The 16,759-nt window shown below is 39.3% G+C and overlaps 1 protein-coding gene across 6 annotated transcripts in view; it reads left to right on the top strand.

Annotated features, from left to right (window-relative positions):
- The window catches only part of ROBO1 (roundabout guidance receptor 1), a 1,187,644-nt gene that overhangs the window by 1,156,751 nt on the left and 14,134 nt on the right, over positions 1-16,759 (top strand). For all 6 annotated transcript variants that reach the window (XM_047722064.1, XM_047722068.1, XM_047722063.1 and 3 more), the window contains 3 exons: positions 1,864-2,112; positions 11,416-11,822; positions 15,074-15,226. In XM_047722064.1, coding sequence (XP_047578020.1) covers positions 1,864-2,112; positions 11,416-11,822; positions 15,074-15,226 — 809 coding nt within the window. The remainder of the gene's footprint in view (positions 1-1,863; positions 2,113-11,415; positions 11,823-15,073; positions 15,227-16,759) is intronic.

Genomic DNA, 16,759 nt, shown 5'->3' with positions numbered 1-16,759 from the left:
GTGAGTATTGACTTTGGGTTACAAATAAATTTTAGCAAGTAGGTGACTTTGTAAGTATAGAATCTACAAAAATGGAGAAATGACTATATTTTTTAAAAAGTCACTTTCTAGGCTCTATTAACATTTACTGCTACTTTAGTCTACCAGAAAAGGGACTAAAATGAAATAAGTGGATATAGTTTTTTAAAACCTTACAGGAGATGCAACTGTGCCCTGAAGGGAGACACTTGTTCTAAGTGGGAAGAATAAAGGTTTCCTGATCTGTTGGCTTTTGTTCTTGACTTTGACAAATGATATGGTTCTTAATCAAGAGGAGGAGGATTTTTATGGCCACTGTGACCACAGAGAGATGTGGCCTCCTGGAGGACTAAGATGCATCGGTGGGAGGGAGGGAGAGCAAGTTGGGAAGGTGGGTGAAAGCCAGGTTATATAGTTACTTGAATGTCTTATTTTAGGTATTTGTGTATTTCCCTCTAATCAGTTACGGGGCCCAGTACTACTGTGCAGCAAATGAATGATCTGAGAGTGATGTGTTATTATAATAAAATAATTTTGGAAGCACTGTGAGGATTCGGAAGGGTAGAGTGACCGGAGACAAAGACATCAGTTAAAAAGTTATTGCAGAAGCACATGCAACAGATTTTAGAAAGGGAATAGATTTTGGAGATTTCTAGAGAGGAAACAGAAGTGAACCAGGGAACAGTTCAAGGTAGAAGAGAGAGGAATAAAGCAAGAGGACATAAGATTTCTAGTTTAGAGGAGTACACAAAATGCTGTTATTTTGTTGAGACAGGAGACATAGAAAAAATGTCCAAGGGAAGTAGTGAAATTGGTAAAGGGAAGGAAGACACGAAGAAATCATGTTATAAGAGCATCAAGTTTCCTGAGTTCAGGTGAACAAAGTAGGTGGTGGAGAGTGAATGAGAGAGAGGGGTAACATGAACACAGTTTATATAATGCAGTAAATTACTGCCATTTGAATCAATACCCATCTGCCCCGGGGTGAGAGAAAAGAGAAAGGCATGAATGTTTCCCAGATCCATCTAGAGTTTCCACACAGCTCTAGCAGAGGAGTAGTAGGGCATTTTATTGTTTATTGATTCTTTTATTTATTGTGTTTTTTATTCAACGTCCTAAATGCAAGCCAACTCCTTGATTTTGTGCTCAATGGAAGAAATAACAAATCTATTATAATTTCAGAGAAAAGGTGGATTTTCAAGAAATGATTTTTAAGAGTAATTTTTCTCAGAGGTTAAACATATCATCTCTGGGTCATCTGTAGGACCATCCCTAAATCGTCTTTTAGATACCATGTTGAAGCAGAGGGCTAGACTATGCTACACATTTTGGAAGTACAAAGTTAAAATGCATTAAACAGATGACTTTATTGCGTGACTTCTCAGAGCCTGTAATATGCTAATGTAAATTGTAATCACTCAGAGAAAAAAATATTATATGTAGCACTCACCAACCTTGGTGATAGTGAACTACTTCTTTTGAAGATTATTTATTTGAGAGAGAGAGAGAGAGAACAAGCAGGGGGCAGGGTCAGAGGGAGAGGGAGAAACACACCACCCCCCTGAGCAGGGAGTCTGACTCGGGGCTGGATCCCAGGACCCAGAGATCATGACCTGAGCCCAAGGCAGACACTTAACTGACTGAGCCACCCAGGTGCCCAGTGGAGTGTTTTTTTGTTTGGTTGGTTTTTGTTTGTTTGTTTGTTTGTTTGTTTTTTTAACAGTACTCCCTCAATGGGAACATTCCGGTTAAAAAAGCAATTCAAAGCTGATATTCCACTAACAATACAAATGGTTTCTTTGCATAGCCTGAAGTAAATCTAAGTGGGCTTATCATTTGTTTTAGCTATGACCAGGAAATGCCGTGTCCCGTCCCACCAGCAAGGATGTATTTGCAACAGGATGAGCTAGAAGAGGAGGAAGATGAACGAGGCCCCACTCCCCCTGTTCGGGGAGCGGCTTCTTCTCCAGCTGCCGTGTCTTACAGCCATCAGTCCACTGCCACTCTGACCCCCTCCCCTCAAGAAGAGCTCCAGCCCATGTTACAGGACTGCCAGGAGGAGATCGGCCACATGCAGCACCAACCCGACAGGAGGTACGCCATCCCTAGCCTCTTGCTGACAAATCAGATAATTTCCCCTCTTAAGTGGCATTTGTAGAATGCTATTATATGAGGTAATTTTCATGTCACATAGCCTTTCTTCCAGGACCATCGTGCAGTAAGCCTCAGTAATTAACATATCAAGGAATATTGTTGACCAGCACCTGAGATTAATTGATCCCAGTGAACTTGCAACCATAAAATAATATGCTTTAATGCTCACCCACTTATGATAATTGCATTCGTAAACACATGGAGATCATGTAGTAGATATATGGGCTGCTATTCTTATTGCATTTTTTTTGATGATGCCTTTTTTGGCGTCTTGGTTTTCCTTATGCATGGGTGAGTCACTGATTTGGGCTGTGGAGAATAGATTTTCTCCCGTCTTTTGAAATGACGTCTGCAGAACGATTTCTTGCCTCATAGCTGTACAGTTGCAAAAGAATGAGCTTGGTGTATTTATTTCACTTTAACCACAGGTACCTTTATTTTGGTTGGGATATTAGGTCGGAGTCCCTTTTGTCCAGTTTCCTAAATAATTGTGTGTGTGTGTGTGTGTGTGTGTGTGCGCGCGCGTGCAAATGTGTAACCAAAAATTCAGCATTACCGACCAATACGTTTTTGTTAGACACAAATAAATACTTCACTTGTCATTTCTACCACATAAAAGCTATTACTGCATCATGTTAGCTCTTCTCTCTTTGTTGATGATTTTGTTTGTACTATTTCATTACCCATGACACATTGTATTTCATACATATAAATTTATATATATACAAAACTTTCTGTGTTCCTAATATCATTTGAAACTGAGTGTATTACTTGCCTTGGAAGATCGTCCTTCAGTTTTCTTGAATGAATAACATATTCTCATTTATTCTGCTTGAATTCTATGGATTAAAAGTAGAGCTTGCCATGCGTATTAATTATTCTATCAGTAAGACGTTCTTACCAAATTCAAATCACATACTCTCTGAAATGAAGGAGGTAGTTAAGCCTTCCTCTGTGGGAAAAGGGGGAATTTGGACTGCCATACATTTATCTTTAATAGTGTTAACCCGTGAAACTTCAAGGAGATTGAGAATAAGGTATCTATCTCTTTTCCCTATCAAGGTCACAGACCATCTCCTTCCCTCTTATCTGAGGCAAATAAGGGGTAATAGAAGCTCTTATTTCTGAAGTACCTCAGCATTTTCCTTTCATTCTTTCCTATTATTTCCCCACCATTCCCTGCTGTGTTGTAAGGGGCAGGCAGTATCTTCCTGGCAAACCCCTCATTCTGTGGTCCTCATGTCATCCTTTCTCCCATCCTCAAGTCAATCAAAATCAGTTCACCCTTCTCTATCCTGACTTCTCAGCCTCTTCCTCCCGTTGCTCTTTCTCTTCACCATTAATTCTCCTGCTGTTAAATGTTCCCCTTTCTTACCTCCCATTCTAGTTACTGTGCTCTCCTTTTCCCCTACTCCTTAGGGCTATTTCATCAACGCTGCCTTACTCATTCCCAGTCATACCTCAGCCCACTGCACTCTGACCCACCATTTTGTTTCCATTGATCCACTGAAAGTAACCTCCTAATGGTCAATCTAATGACTTTTCCATCTTTAGCATACGTAAGCTTTATGTAGTGTTGGCGATTTTATAAGTTGTTATGGGAATCAAATGAGATAATGTATGGAAAGTATCTGAAGTTAGGTAAATATTCAACAAATATGAGTTTCCTGCTGTCCTTACCTTTATGCCATCACTCCCTTGCTTGGTTTGATGGCTTTCCAATTTATTTAAGCAGGCCACCCTTTTTCCTGAGCACCACAGTGATATTTGCACTTGGCCATCTCACACTCCACTTGTCCAAAACCACCTTTGTCTTTGCACTTGACCTTTCAAACTTGTTTAGTTTCCCCCTTTGTTGGCTACTGTGTTTAAAATCATTAATCCTTATTTATTTGAACAACAATATTAAAAATAAAATAGCCCAGGCGCCTGAGTGGATCAGTGGGTTAAGCATCTGACTTCAACTCAGGCCATGATCTCAGGGTCCTAGGATCAAGCCCCGAGTCAGGCTCCCCACTCAGCAGGGACCCTGCCTCTCCCTCTCCCTCTGCCTCTCTCCATGCTCGTGCTCACTTTCCGCGCCCCCTACTCTCAAATGAATAAATAAAATCTTAAAAATATATATGTAATAAAATCTTAAAAATATAATGTAATAAAATAAAAATAGCCAAAAGTCATAAAAAAACTAGTTGTCATTTTGCAATCAGCTTAATTATCCTATTGCTTCATTTCTTCTGCTATCTTCCTACCATTCCCCAAATTAAATTATTCATAAACCCTTCATTTCTGACTTCAAAATACCTTTTTTTGTGTTCCTATTTCCATTCCTATAGCTGCTACGGCAGGCCCTCCATCCTTAGCCCCAGAAATGCTGCCATATCCTTGAACTGGTCTCCATTCCTCTTAGTTCCCCTTTCCTGGCCACCCTCCACATTATCTTTCTGGACACACAACAAGCCTGGGAACGTGTCCCCTCATGCAGAGTCAGGTCCCGCTCTTCAGCCCCATGGTCAAAGCCTTTCACAGTCCTTCCTGCTTTACTTCCCTCTTCCCTCCCAGTCTCTCTACACACCTTCTTTTCTAATGACTTGATTTGAAATTCCATGACTTTGCCTTAAATTCACCAACAGCTGGTCAGCACTGCCACTTCCTGACCCAGGAGGGCCATCTGGAGGTGGCAGGAATGGCGAGCGCATTTGCCCCTCACGGCCTTGCTGCTGCACATGTCTAGTGCCCTCCCTGGGCCCCCGTGTGTTAGCACATGCTGCTGCTTTCATTGCAGGGCCAAGTGCGTCTCATCCTTCCAGGCCCTGTTAAAACTCATCCCCTCTGTGAAACTTTTATTCCACTGCCTGGCAAATTCAGACAATGCTTTTCTTTTCTCTTCACAACAGTCCGTACACAGCCCTGTGACCCCGTTAATCAGTTTTCATGGTGTATTTGTGTTTGTTCTTCGTATGCCTGTTTCCTTTTTTAAAGTAAAAGCCCTTTGAGGGCAGAGCTCACGTCTTACTCATGTCATTGAGGGGACGCAAAGCTTACATCCACAAGTATTTGATGAGAGGAATCGGATGCCACAGAATCAAAACACCCCTGCTGTTTTAGGGTGGATGGATACTTCTATGAACTCAAAAGAACACAAATGCTTTGGTTATCTGCACTTAAAATCCTGTTGAGTTATATACAGCCTTTTTGAAATAATGATTTTCGGTCCATGTAGGTATTAAGACTTTTATTTCCAGGAGTGTTGCTGGAAATAACACAGGATGCTAATACGTAAATAAAGTCTATTGAAGAACAACAACAATTATTGTTCTTTTAAGATGAAGGTATACTCTACATGTTAACTGTAGAAATATTTGAAAATACGGATAAAATAAATAAAAAGACAAAAAGTCCCAACAATCTGTGTAGTCAGAGATAGTCACTGTTGAGACCTCAGTACAGATCTTCTTAGTCTTTCATCTCTGCATGTGTTCACGTCACTTTGAACTTGTGATATGCCGATATGTGATAATGATCTTTTCACTGAATGGTGTATTTTTCCATGTCAGTAACTTTTTATTTAGATAGTCATGTTAAACAGAAATATACTGTGATTTGCTTAAATAATTCCTTAAGGTTGGACATTTAAGTTAAGTCTATGTTTTTGATACTATATACAATGCTGTAATTCTCGTCTCTAGTTAAGTCTTTGAGTGAAGCTTCTTCTCAAACCCTTGACCTATTTGGATGCCTGGCCCATCAGCAGATGGCTTCTGATTCTCATCATCCCACCATGCCCCTAATGACGTACTCATTAAAGATAGATGGCTGTTTCTCTGCAGATTTCATTCTGAGCATCAGACCCTTCTATCCAACTACTCATCTCTGTAGATTTCAGCTGCTTAAATATCACTCAGAACAATACACATATCTTCAGCCAGAAAGGCACTTTCCTACTTCCGACAGCCATTTTCTCTTGCCCGTATTACTGTAATGGTCCGTAAGTGGTCTGGTCGCCTTTAGCCTTGCCCCTTCTTCAATCTAATCTTCCAACTGCAGCCTGTGCAGAAGCATTTTCCTGAAATGCAACACTGATCAAGCCTCTCCGTTGCTTAAAATCTCTCAATGGCTTCCCATTTCCCTTAGAATGAAGGCAAGATTCCCTAATGTAGCAATCAAGGCCCTTTGTGATCTGACCCCTGCACGCCTTCCCATCCTTATTCATCGCCACTCACCTCTTCTCCGTTCATGGTGCTTTCACTCTACTTTCTTCCAGTTCCAGGAATGAATACTTGGTCACCCACCTTGAGGTCTTTCCCCTGTGCCATCCCGTTTTCCTGGAACACCATTATCCCCTCTCTTTTTTGAAACTAACGCTTATGTGTCTTTGAGAACCAAGGTAAAATCGCAGATACTCTCCGTAGGATCTTTTTCTGATGTCCCAGTTCTGAGAAAGGAGCCAGTTCTATGTGTTCCCATAACACCTTCGACCTCCTCTCCTTGTGGATACCGCATTATCATCGCACACCTGATTCACCGTTATGTCTCCTTTACTAGATTAGGAATCCCTTTAGGCAAGGAGCAAATCTATTTTATTTAGCTGAATTTCTAACGTGGTGCTCAAGTTCCTCTTTCCATTGCTGCCTAGCAAATTCCTTTAAAACTTAGTGACCTAAACAACCATTTTCTTTTACTCACAATTCCACGAATAGGGAATTCAGAAAGGATTCACCTGGGCACTTCATCTCTAATCCACGTGGATTCATGTGGTCTGTTGGGGATGGAAGATTTACTCTCAGGTTAGTTTCTTTACTCATGTATCTGATGTCTCAGCACTCTGTAGCTTCTCTCTGTCTCCACGTTGGGTCTCATCCACTGGGGTGTCTTCACTAGCCGAGGCTTCTCATAACTCGGGGATCTCAGGGTAGCAGCACCTCTTACATGGAGATAGGCTTCCAAGAAGGCAGGAAGAGGAAGTTTCTGGGCCAGATAAGAGCTCTACTCAGAACTGACATGATCGCCCTTTTGCTGGATTCTGTTGGTCAGAGCAGTCACCGGGTCCACTGAGATTCCTAAGTGTAGAACTAAATTCCCTCTCCTGATGGGGGAGTGGCAAGTTCTTATCCCAGAAGAGTATTGGAATGGGAGATACTGTCCTGGACCTTTTTGCAAAGTATACTCTGCTGTGTCCTGGTATATAGTCAGCTTTATTGAGTATGTGAGCCTTAAAGTCAAATCCTTTTATCACTTAGAGTATAAAGCATTCCCCAAGCTCTTGTGATTCCTTTGTTCTTGGAACCTAGCAGTCTCACGGTAATAGAGACAGAGTAAATGCTTAAAGAATGAATACATTTTTTTTTCTATCGAATACATTTTTACTGTTATGTTTATTGATTAGAGGCATAAACAAACAGTGTGGTCTAAATTAATAAGAAATTACTGAACTAAAACCATTATATATCTACAGTATTTAATTAAACATTTTAGACTGTTTTAATATGGATATTGCAATTTTGGTATTCTAATGAGCTTCTAGATAGTCTCTCTTTGTCTAAAACTATGTAAACTAGGTAACCAACATAATAGGAATCTTTCTTCTCTCTTTTCAAACAAAAACTACGAAAATGATATAATTAAGCTTATTTGCATATATTGTTTCAAAAAGGGCCTGATACTACGGAGCTTCCTGTAGTTGATATTTAGCAAAAACTTCTTGAAAAGTAAAAGTAGTTTTCATGTATGGGGCAGGAAAAGTTAACTTATGTTTTATTAATATAGACAAAGTGAATATGGTACATTTAGAAAGAAAAGACCGTAAAAAGGCAAGGGAAAATTAAGTATCTTGTCTATTTACAAACCAGGTAAGGGTTAACCATACAAAGTATCGAATCTATGCCAGTTTCAGAAAAAATCTCCAAGGTACACATTTTTCCCCCTTTGTCTTTTGTCTGGTAAATTGTATGTGGTGAACTATATAAATATCTGCTTTCATAAATTAATGGCATTTTTCCTGCCTTCTCTCAAACATGTTTATGAAGACATCATTTTTGCAGGAGCCTAGAGTGTTGTGATTTGCAGTCATATACTTGTACATTATTTCAGAAGATGTTGGAACCCCTCAGGGAGCAAAATCTAGAGGGTTGAGGTTCATTTGTGGCAAGTCCCACTTGAGTGCAGCTTCTTGAAATAGCTTTTTGTTTTCAAGTAGAATATATTACATATTTCAAACTGTACATGTTTATCACACATTCCCTGGGCTTGCCTTATTTACAGATGGTTTGAATAAATTTTTCTCTCTTTCCCCAGCATTTGCACAGGGTGATAGTAGTTAAAAGCCAGCCCTTTTTGAACATGAAGATGTTTTTGCTCTACAGAATGTGAAGTGTCCAAATACAATGCTGGCTTCCTTTCATAGTCAAGTTGGCTATTCTACATCCCTGTATTGATGGTCAGAATAGTCCCCTTTATGCTAGAAAGTCTTACATGTCTTTAAAAAAATAAGTTTCTTGTGGTATTTTGGATGGGCATGCTGACAAAGATCGTAAATTGACTTTTAAATATGGCATTTTATTGCAACTCAAATTAAACAAAGGTTTTCCTCCTATGTGTATAACACACTCCATATTGAAACAATTACCCATTTTGAATAACAATTACCCATCTTAAATAACTTCAGCTTTGGCATATTCTTCATATTTCTTTTATTGCCACACACAGATGCATTAGAAAACACCCAGAAATAAAAAATAGTACATTATGCTAAAGAACTGTCTGTGTGTATATGTACGTATTTATTTATAAATTATTATAGTACGTATTATACATATGTATGTGTGTGTGTGTGTGTGTGTGTGTGTGCGTGTGTAATAACACCATTCCTAGAAGAAAGGTTATGACCTGGGAAATGAAATGTGAGATTAAAGTCTACATTTGATACCTACTCGCTGTGGGAACTTTGGCAAGGTCCTTAATTTCTCTGAATTTCGATGTCTTCATCTAGAATGATAATAAAAGCAGTACCTTAGAAAGCTGTTGCAAGAATCAAATGAGTTCACATTGTAAAATATACTTAGTCACAGAGTAGATGTTCAATAAATTAGTTAATTGTCGTATTCGTAATAATAATGTATTTTTAATGCTTTTCATTTGTGGTAACAAAATGTACTTATTGAAGTGTCTCAATTCATTGAATTAAAAAGCACAAAACTTTTCTTTGAGCCACTGGCATCTCACCCTCAAAGCCATATTGCTATATTGAACTTCCCTATTCTTCTCCACAGTAGGTCCCTTTGTTAGATTTTGACCAGATCCTCCATGGCTCGGTTTGGAGGCTTTCTTTTAACTTGAGGTTCAATCCTATTAATTTTTTTTAAATTTTAATTCCAATATAGTTAACATACTGTGTTATATTAGTTTCAGGTGTTCAGTATAGTGACTCAACACTTCCATACGTGACCTGGTGCTCATCATAGCAAGTGGCCTCTTTCCCTCCCCATCACCTATCCTCCCCGACCTCCCCGCTGATTACATTTGTTCTCTATAGTTAAGAGTCTGTTTTTTGGTTTGAATCTTTTTTTCCTTTTAATTGTCTCTTAAATTCCAGTTCTGTTTATTATAAAACCATAATCATGCACTTGTGGATGTCCTTTGCAGACTCTCCCTGTCTGTGGCTATGGCAGCATGGGGTAAGATGGTAGTCTCTGCTTTTAACCTCTATTGTCCTCCTCCCTCTTCTCCTAAGTGTGAGGGCATGGCAAACTAGATGAGGAACCAGTCTTCTCCTTGGTCAGCCCCAGGGACTAGTCTGTCTTGTCTCGCTCTCTGAGTATGATAAGGTTGGTGAGAGAGATGGGCTGGAACCAAGTTACTCACTGATGAAGGACTCTATTCTGAGCGGTCTCTAGGCATTTGTAGTCCTTGAATAATTTAGCCACATTCCCGGGTGGATTACAAGTCCATGGCATCTTTCCTAGCTTCCTAAACCATGGAGGTGGCCAGACGATGCTAGAACCTGATCTGACTACCATCTAGTGCTCATGCTCAGCTTGGCACACTCGTGTGGAATCTATCCTCCTTACCTCTCGAAGGCACAGAATTTGAAGAGGTGGTGTTATGACTCTTCCAAATGGCAATCCCCCTTGTATCATCTCTTTAATCTTGCTTAGAGAACACTGAGACTGTTGAGCAGGTCACTGACTAAGCAGTCCCTTAACTGGAAATCACTGTATATCTTCCTTTCTGTCAGGCACTTTCCTAAATTAGGAGTTAATCTCTTGGCATTCTACCCCCTTGGGAATAACTTCTTTCCACCATCCTTTCTTTACACTGAGGTCAAAACACTATCTTCTCAGTCATCTTACCCTCACTGTGGGTGACAGTGTTGGGTGGTAGTAGAAGGACTGCTGTTAGCCAGTATCATTCTCTGGATCTCTGAAGAGATGACTGAAAGTAGTTATTGGTAACTGTGAGCTTACCTTGTAGAATACCGCTCACATTGTCTTCAGCCTTGGTCCTTAATTAATTTCAAGGTATCAGGAAAAATACCTTTGAGCATTTTCTTTAACAGATAGGTGGAATAATGATAAAAATGATAGGTGTAAAAGTAGCTTATTACATTTGGTGAATAATTCAGAGAAAAACAATGCTCCTGGCTTCCATAGACTTTTATTTTAATGGAATAAAATCTACAGGAATCTGTGTCATGCTGAATATATGATTGTTTCATCCTATGGAATTCTACTTTCTAAAGTCACTATGAATGAGTCCATTTGCTTGGAATGGTAAGGGTGGAAATGAAATAAAGGGGAAGAAACATGTTTATGGAGCATCTGTTCCAGAACTGATGTCTGTTATCTTTGGTAATAATAATCATAGATTATTATTTATAATTTATATAAATATATATATAATTTATAATTATAGTTTATTGAATAATAATCATAGATTATTCTATATTCTATAAAGATTATTATAAACTTTAAGAAACTTTAAGACAAATGCATAGGCATATGTTTCCAAGGTATGTATTACTTTTCCTTTCTTAATTGAATATAATCCAAATCATGAAACATTAAGAAGACTTATAGGTAGCTGAAGATATTTCTGTTAAACTTGAATTGAGAGGAAACCCAGCTTGGTTAAATGAGCTCCACAGAAGCAACGGTCAAATCAGTGTACTTGTGAATCTCTTGGTTAATGTATTTTGTGTATGTCCCAAAAATGAGCTGAGCCAAACCTGTGTTTTCCGTCTTCCTGCAGACGGCAGCCGGTGAGCCCCCCTCCACCACCACGACCGATTTCCCCACCACATACTTACGGCTACATTTCAGGACCTCTTGTCTCAGATATGGATACGGATGCGCCAGAAGAGGAAGAAGATGAAGCAGACATGGAAGTCGCCAAGATGCAGACCAGACGGCTTTTGTTACGTGGCCTTGAGCAGACCCCTGCCTCCAGTGTGGGGGACCTTGAGAGCTCTGTCACTGGGTCCATGATCAATGGCTGGGGCTCAGCCTCAGAGGAGGACAACATTTCCAGTGGACGCTCCAGCGTGAGTTCTTCCGATGGCTCCTTCTTCACCGATGCCGATTTTGCCCAGGCAGTGGCAGCAGCCGCGGAGTATGCTGGTCTGAAAGTGGCACGTCGTCAAATGCAGGATGCTTCTGGTAAGTTCTGGGCTTGTCACCAAGCTGGAAAAGAAGACTCAATGGGTCCATGTCAGTTGATGATTATTGCCTAGGATCTGTGTCCAGTGTGAAATGTAGCTATTCTTATTGTCTTTTATTTGCTGCCTGAGGAAACCCAAGATCCAATCATATGACACAGCTTGGTTATTCTGTTTATTTGGACAAGGCTTTTTAAATCTTTGAGCTTATTTTAATTTAATAAATCCTATATAATGCGAGGGAAGCTCCCTGGGAAGTCCTTGTTTTTACGAAAGTCATAGCAGATATGTGTACAATTTCTTTAGGTGTGCCTCTAGTCAGGTGAGGTTTGTGTTACAGTTTTTCTGAGGTGTAGAAAGTAACCAAAATAAAATTCATTGTGATAAGTCTCTTTCTATTTAATTAGAAATTCTCTAGGAGAAATAAATAAATATCAGGGGGGCACTCAACCATTGGAAAATGGGCTATTTCTCCTTAACCCCATTCTCTTCATGCTCTCTCCATGAGAATATTAATTTAATTGGTAAGATAGAAGGATGTGTGTGATATGCATACATTCTCAAGCATAGATGTTTCATATTTAAAGCAAACATTTTTATTTTTTTATTTTTATTTTTTAAAGATTTTATTTATTTATTTGACAGAGAGAAATCACAAGTAAGCAGAGAGGCAGGCAGAGAGAGAGGAGGAAGCAGGCTCCCTGCTGAGCAGAAAGCCCGATGTGGGGCTCGAACCCAGGACCTGGGATCATGACCTGAGCCGAAGGCAGTGGCTTAACCCACTGAGCCACCCAGGCGCCCCTAAAGCAAACATTTTTAATCTAGCAATTCGGAGAGCAGTTATTCCAACTGCTCATGTATTTTTTTTTTTCCATCTTCCGTTTTCATTGCCAGTACCCTGTTTACAATAATCATCTCTCTGTTCTTATGTTTGAACCCGTTTTTATTGATTACCTATTCCCAACCTTGTTTGGAGAATAAATAGTATGAAAAAGGAAATAATTTAAATTAAAGTCAAAGATTTATCACATGACATTTATTTCCGTAGGCTGGAATATATACATAGTATACATTTATATACACATTGTGTATATAAAAACATGCAAATGGTAGAGTAAAATACTGTGGCCAGCAAGGCATACATTTCTGAGAAATAAAAGACTATCACAACACATCAGTAATTTACTATCTTAATTTGTTGTTTTATTTTTCTTAGTTTAGGAGCTATCTCATTGGTAGTTTCCCTATTCTTTTCAGCCACTGGATTGGTCATTATTTTTTATCATTTGTAGAATGTATTCTGAGAAAATAAGACTGTTTCTATGTGTTTTTTTATCAAGAGCGTGTTATAGGAAAGAAGAAATTTAGTACTCCTCAATCTATTATTGTAAAATATGTATTTATTTCGGCCACACCAATATTTTATGAAATTCAACCAAATTCCTTTTTTTCCCCTCAGTCCCTACTGAATGTAATAAAATAACTACCCAAAACTACCTATCTTTCTCAATAAATAACATGTAACTGTGTACATACATAGCTTTTATTTCTACTTATTTTTTAATCTTAAAAAAAATAAAGTGAAATTAAGCATCTCAAACTACTGCTTCTGATTACATTAAGGTGTGTTTCAGTTCATTAGATCAACAAAACATAGAAATAATGTTAAAAATTCATCTGTAAACGACTGGATGCCTCAGGGTCTCGGAACAGTAGATGGCTTAACACAATAGTCTCAGTCTCAGCCCTAATCCTCTCTTTTCATGGATATGTAACTTTAATTGTAACAGTCTCCATCATAGCTAGGAGAGTTTGGTTTAATATTTTACCGTGTTGTAATTTAGCGGCACTTCCGGTTTTCGTTGGGCTCATAATTATAATGAACTAAACATGCATTGGCCTCTGCCTCTTAAAATGTTATTCTCAAGAAAGGGTGTGCTAATCATATGCCTTGAGGTTAATATGAATGAATAATCCAATCAAATTGCTTCTCACTTGGCCGTGTTAATAAATATTATTTAATATGAGTCAGTTAGCATTTTTACGTATGTTGATTCCACTATAAGTGGCTTCTCCTGTCTCTAGCCAAAAGATGTGCTATGTAGGTCTGTTTGAAGTTTCTTATAATACAACAAAAAGTTCCAGCTCTGTGTGTCTGGAATTTCTAAAAAGCAGAATAATGAAAGTCAAGTAGGGCCAAGATTTCCTTTGCTGTGATGGAATAAATATTTTGTGCCATCGTGGTATCACATCTCTGTAAGACAGACAGAAAATGGGGGAGGCTCTGAGATGCACTGTGTCTAATTCAGTTATCACTTGTACCTGCAAATATTGTCCCTCCAAAATGAAAAAACCAAAACCGCCTTTGCTACCACCAAGAAATGTAGAAGTTTCTGGAGGGGTCGCTTTATCCAGAAGCAGCAGGTAAACATCTAGTGAAAGAAAAGGCATCTAAGTAACTTTGGACAGGTCTAAATATGTGAGCTAGCTTTAATTTCAGGCCTCCCGAAGAGGATATACCTCTGAATGTATTGATATTAGGTGTCTGCCTGCAAAGAATCGCATAAAAGTATATTTAATTAACATAAGGGATGTGTCTAGTACTGTTCACTCCTAGAACATGAATTTCTTAAGGACTTTGGTGATTCACTTGAGAAAATAATGTGCATTGAATATACTGTGCAAAAATCTAATTAATATTTTTGTTTACTAATAACACTTTAGTGAAGTTAGTTGCAAAAGTAATTGGGATGTTTGGGTGCCCGGGTGGCTCAGTCAGTTGCGTATCTGCCTTCAGGTCAAGTCATGACCTTAAGGTCCTGAGATAGAGTTCCACATGCGGCTCCTAGCTCATCCGGGAGCCTGCTTCTCCCTCTGCCTGCTGCTCCCCCTGCTTGTGCTCTCTTTCTCTCTGTGTCAAATAAATAAAATAAAATTTTTAAAAAAGTCATCAGGATGGTTTTCTTTAATAAGTGGTGTCAAGAACTTTAACGGAATTAAAGTACTACAGTTGAAAAGAAAAAAAAAAGCTGGAAAAATTTTTCAGTGTTCCCCACCCCCCCCCCGCCCCCAGCGGATGGGTTAGGCAGAATGACAAAAATCCTAGTATTGGCTAGAATAGTTTATTTAAAGCTATTTTTAGGAAATTAGGGATGCTTCTAGTCCTAATATTTTCTTTTTCTTATTTAATGTTATAATTAAAATACATTGATGAGTTTGGCTCTGATTTATTATTTTTTTTTTTTTACTCAGGCCGCCGACATTTTCATGCATCCCAGTGCCCTCGACCCACAAGTCCTGTTTCTACAGACAGCAACATGAGTGCCGCCGTAATGCAGAAGGCCAGACCCGCCAAGAAGCAAAAACACCAGCCAGGACATCTGCGTAGAGAAGCCTACACAGATGGTAAGTCCATTGAAACACATGAAAACATCTATGAATCTCGTTTGTTTACTCTGGCTCTCTAGGACTAGAAAATGCATCCACTGGCATTAGGAATTACATTAAAAATTCATTAACAGTAAACCTCCTATAACTTAATAGCAGGGGTCGACTTCCATATCTTGTCAGGCATCTTCGGTCCTTCTAATAAGAGGGTTCTTTAAGAAGCTAAGAGCAGTGCATATTTTTATTAACTTTAAAAGGTTATTTTGGGGGCGCCTGGGTGGCTCAGTGGGTTAAAGCCTCTGCCTTCGGCTCGGGTTATGATCCCAGGATCCTGGGATCGAGCCCCGCATCAGGCTCTCTGCTCAGCGGGGAGCCTGCTTCTACCTCTCTCTCTGCCTGCCTCTCTTCTACTTGTGATCTCTGTCTGTCAAATAAATAAAAATAAAATCTTAAAAAAAAAATAGTTATTTTGTTGTTGCGAACAGACATCATTGTAGTTGAAGTAATGATAGAGAATTAACTTTCCTCACATTCCCTGAGAAATCTTCCAAACCATCCTGGTTTTTGGCTTCCTTTTGGAATTTTGCATTCAAATAGAAGACAATAAACTCATCTGAATATTAATTCTAACTCTGGGGGTGTTAGTGTTATTTTGTGCACCAAAAGGCAAATCAAATCATCTTCCTTCATGCCTTCACACGGTATCGATGCTCACTGAGGAGGTAACGCTTTGTATTCTCAAGGGAGCCCCGGAGAATAATGCAAACGTGTAATGTTGTCTAGAGAAAGCCTTTAATGAAAGTGCCTCAGGTGGCCCAGCATTTATTAAACCGCCACCTTCTCGTTTTATAAACAACCCCAAGGGCTTTGTTGGAAATTCACATAAGATAAATTCTCTCAGAACTCACCCATCTTGTCAAGTTTGCTAAATTTGCTAACGGGGTAGGAGAAGAAGGGTGTCACCGACCACTGTCCCCCCACCTCCCCGGTCCTCTCCGTCCACAATCTGATTAGGACTTTCATTACCAGTCAGCAATTTTTCAAAAAGGGCATCATTTGCCATTATCATATGAAAGCCCAATATTATAGATCCTTATCCAAGGTTACAAGGAGGGTTTTCTGAGGCACTTCTCCCTGTGATTCCTGCCACTTGACAGAAAAATTTAATACAAAGCTCCCAGCATGATGAGCACAAGTAATTTTGCAATGAGTGGCTGTCCATGCTATTATCTGTACTTTATTCAGAGTATTTTCTCTCACTCACATCTATCTGATATTAGACTACATTAAATACTGGCATGACACAGCGCACCTGGGCCTCCTGGCTTCTGCCCAGGACTCTTCTGTTAGTGAAACTGAGCTATCAGAATATTATCTGATTTTGAAGGGTTATTACAGTGGCTTTGTGCATGTTTGCCTCTGTGAAGGGACAAACACTAGGTGTAAATCCCCAAACTCTATCGGCAGTTTTACATTTATGGGACCCCTGTAATGGCATTTTACAAGTTTTATGGCTGTCCTATCAGTTTTTATGATCTGGAAGAGTGCTGC

Source organism: Lutra lutra, chromosome 1, assembly GCF_902655055.1.
Source record: "Lutra lutra chromosome 1, mLutLut1.2, whole genome shotgun sequence".
Taxonomy (NCBI): Eukaryota; Metazoa; Chordata; class Mammalia; order Carnivora; family Mustelidae; genus Lutra; species Lutra lutra.
Note: the sequence above shows the minus strand (reverse complement) of the source record. Positions and strands in the feature narration are given on the sequence as shown.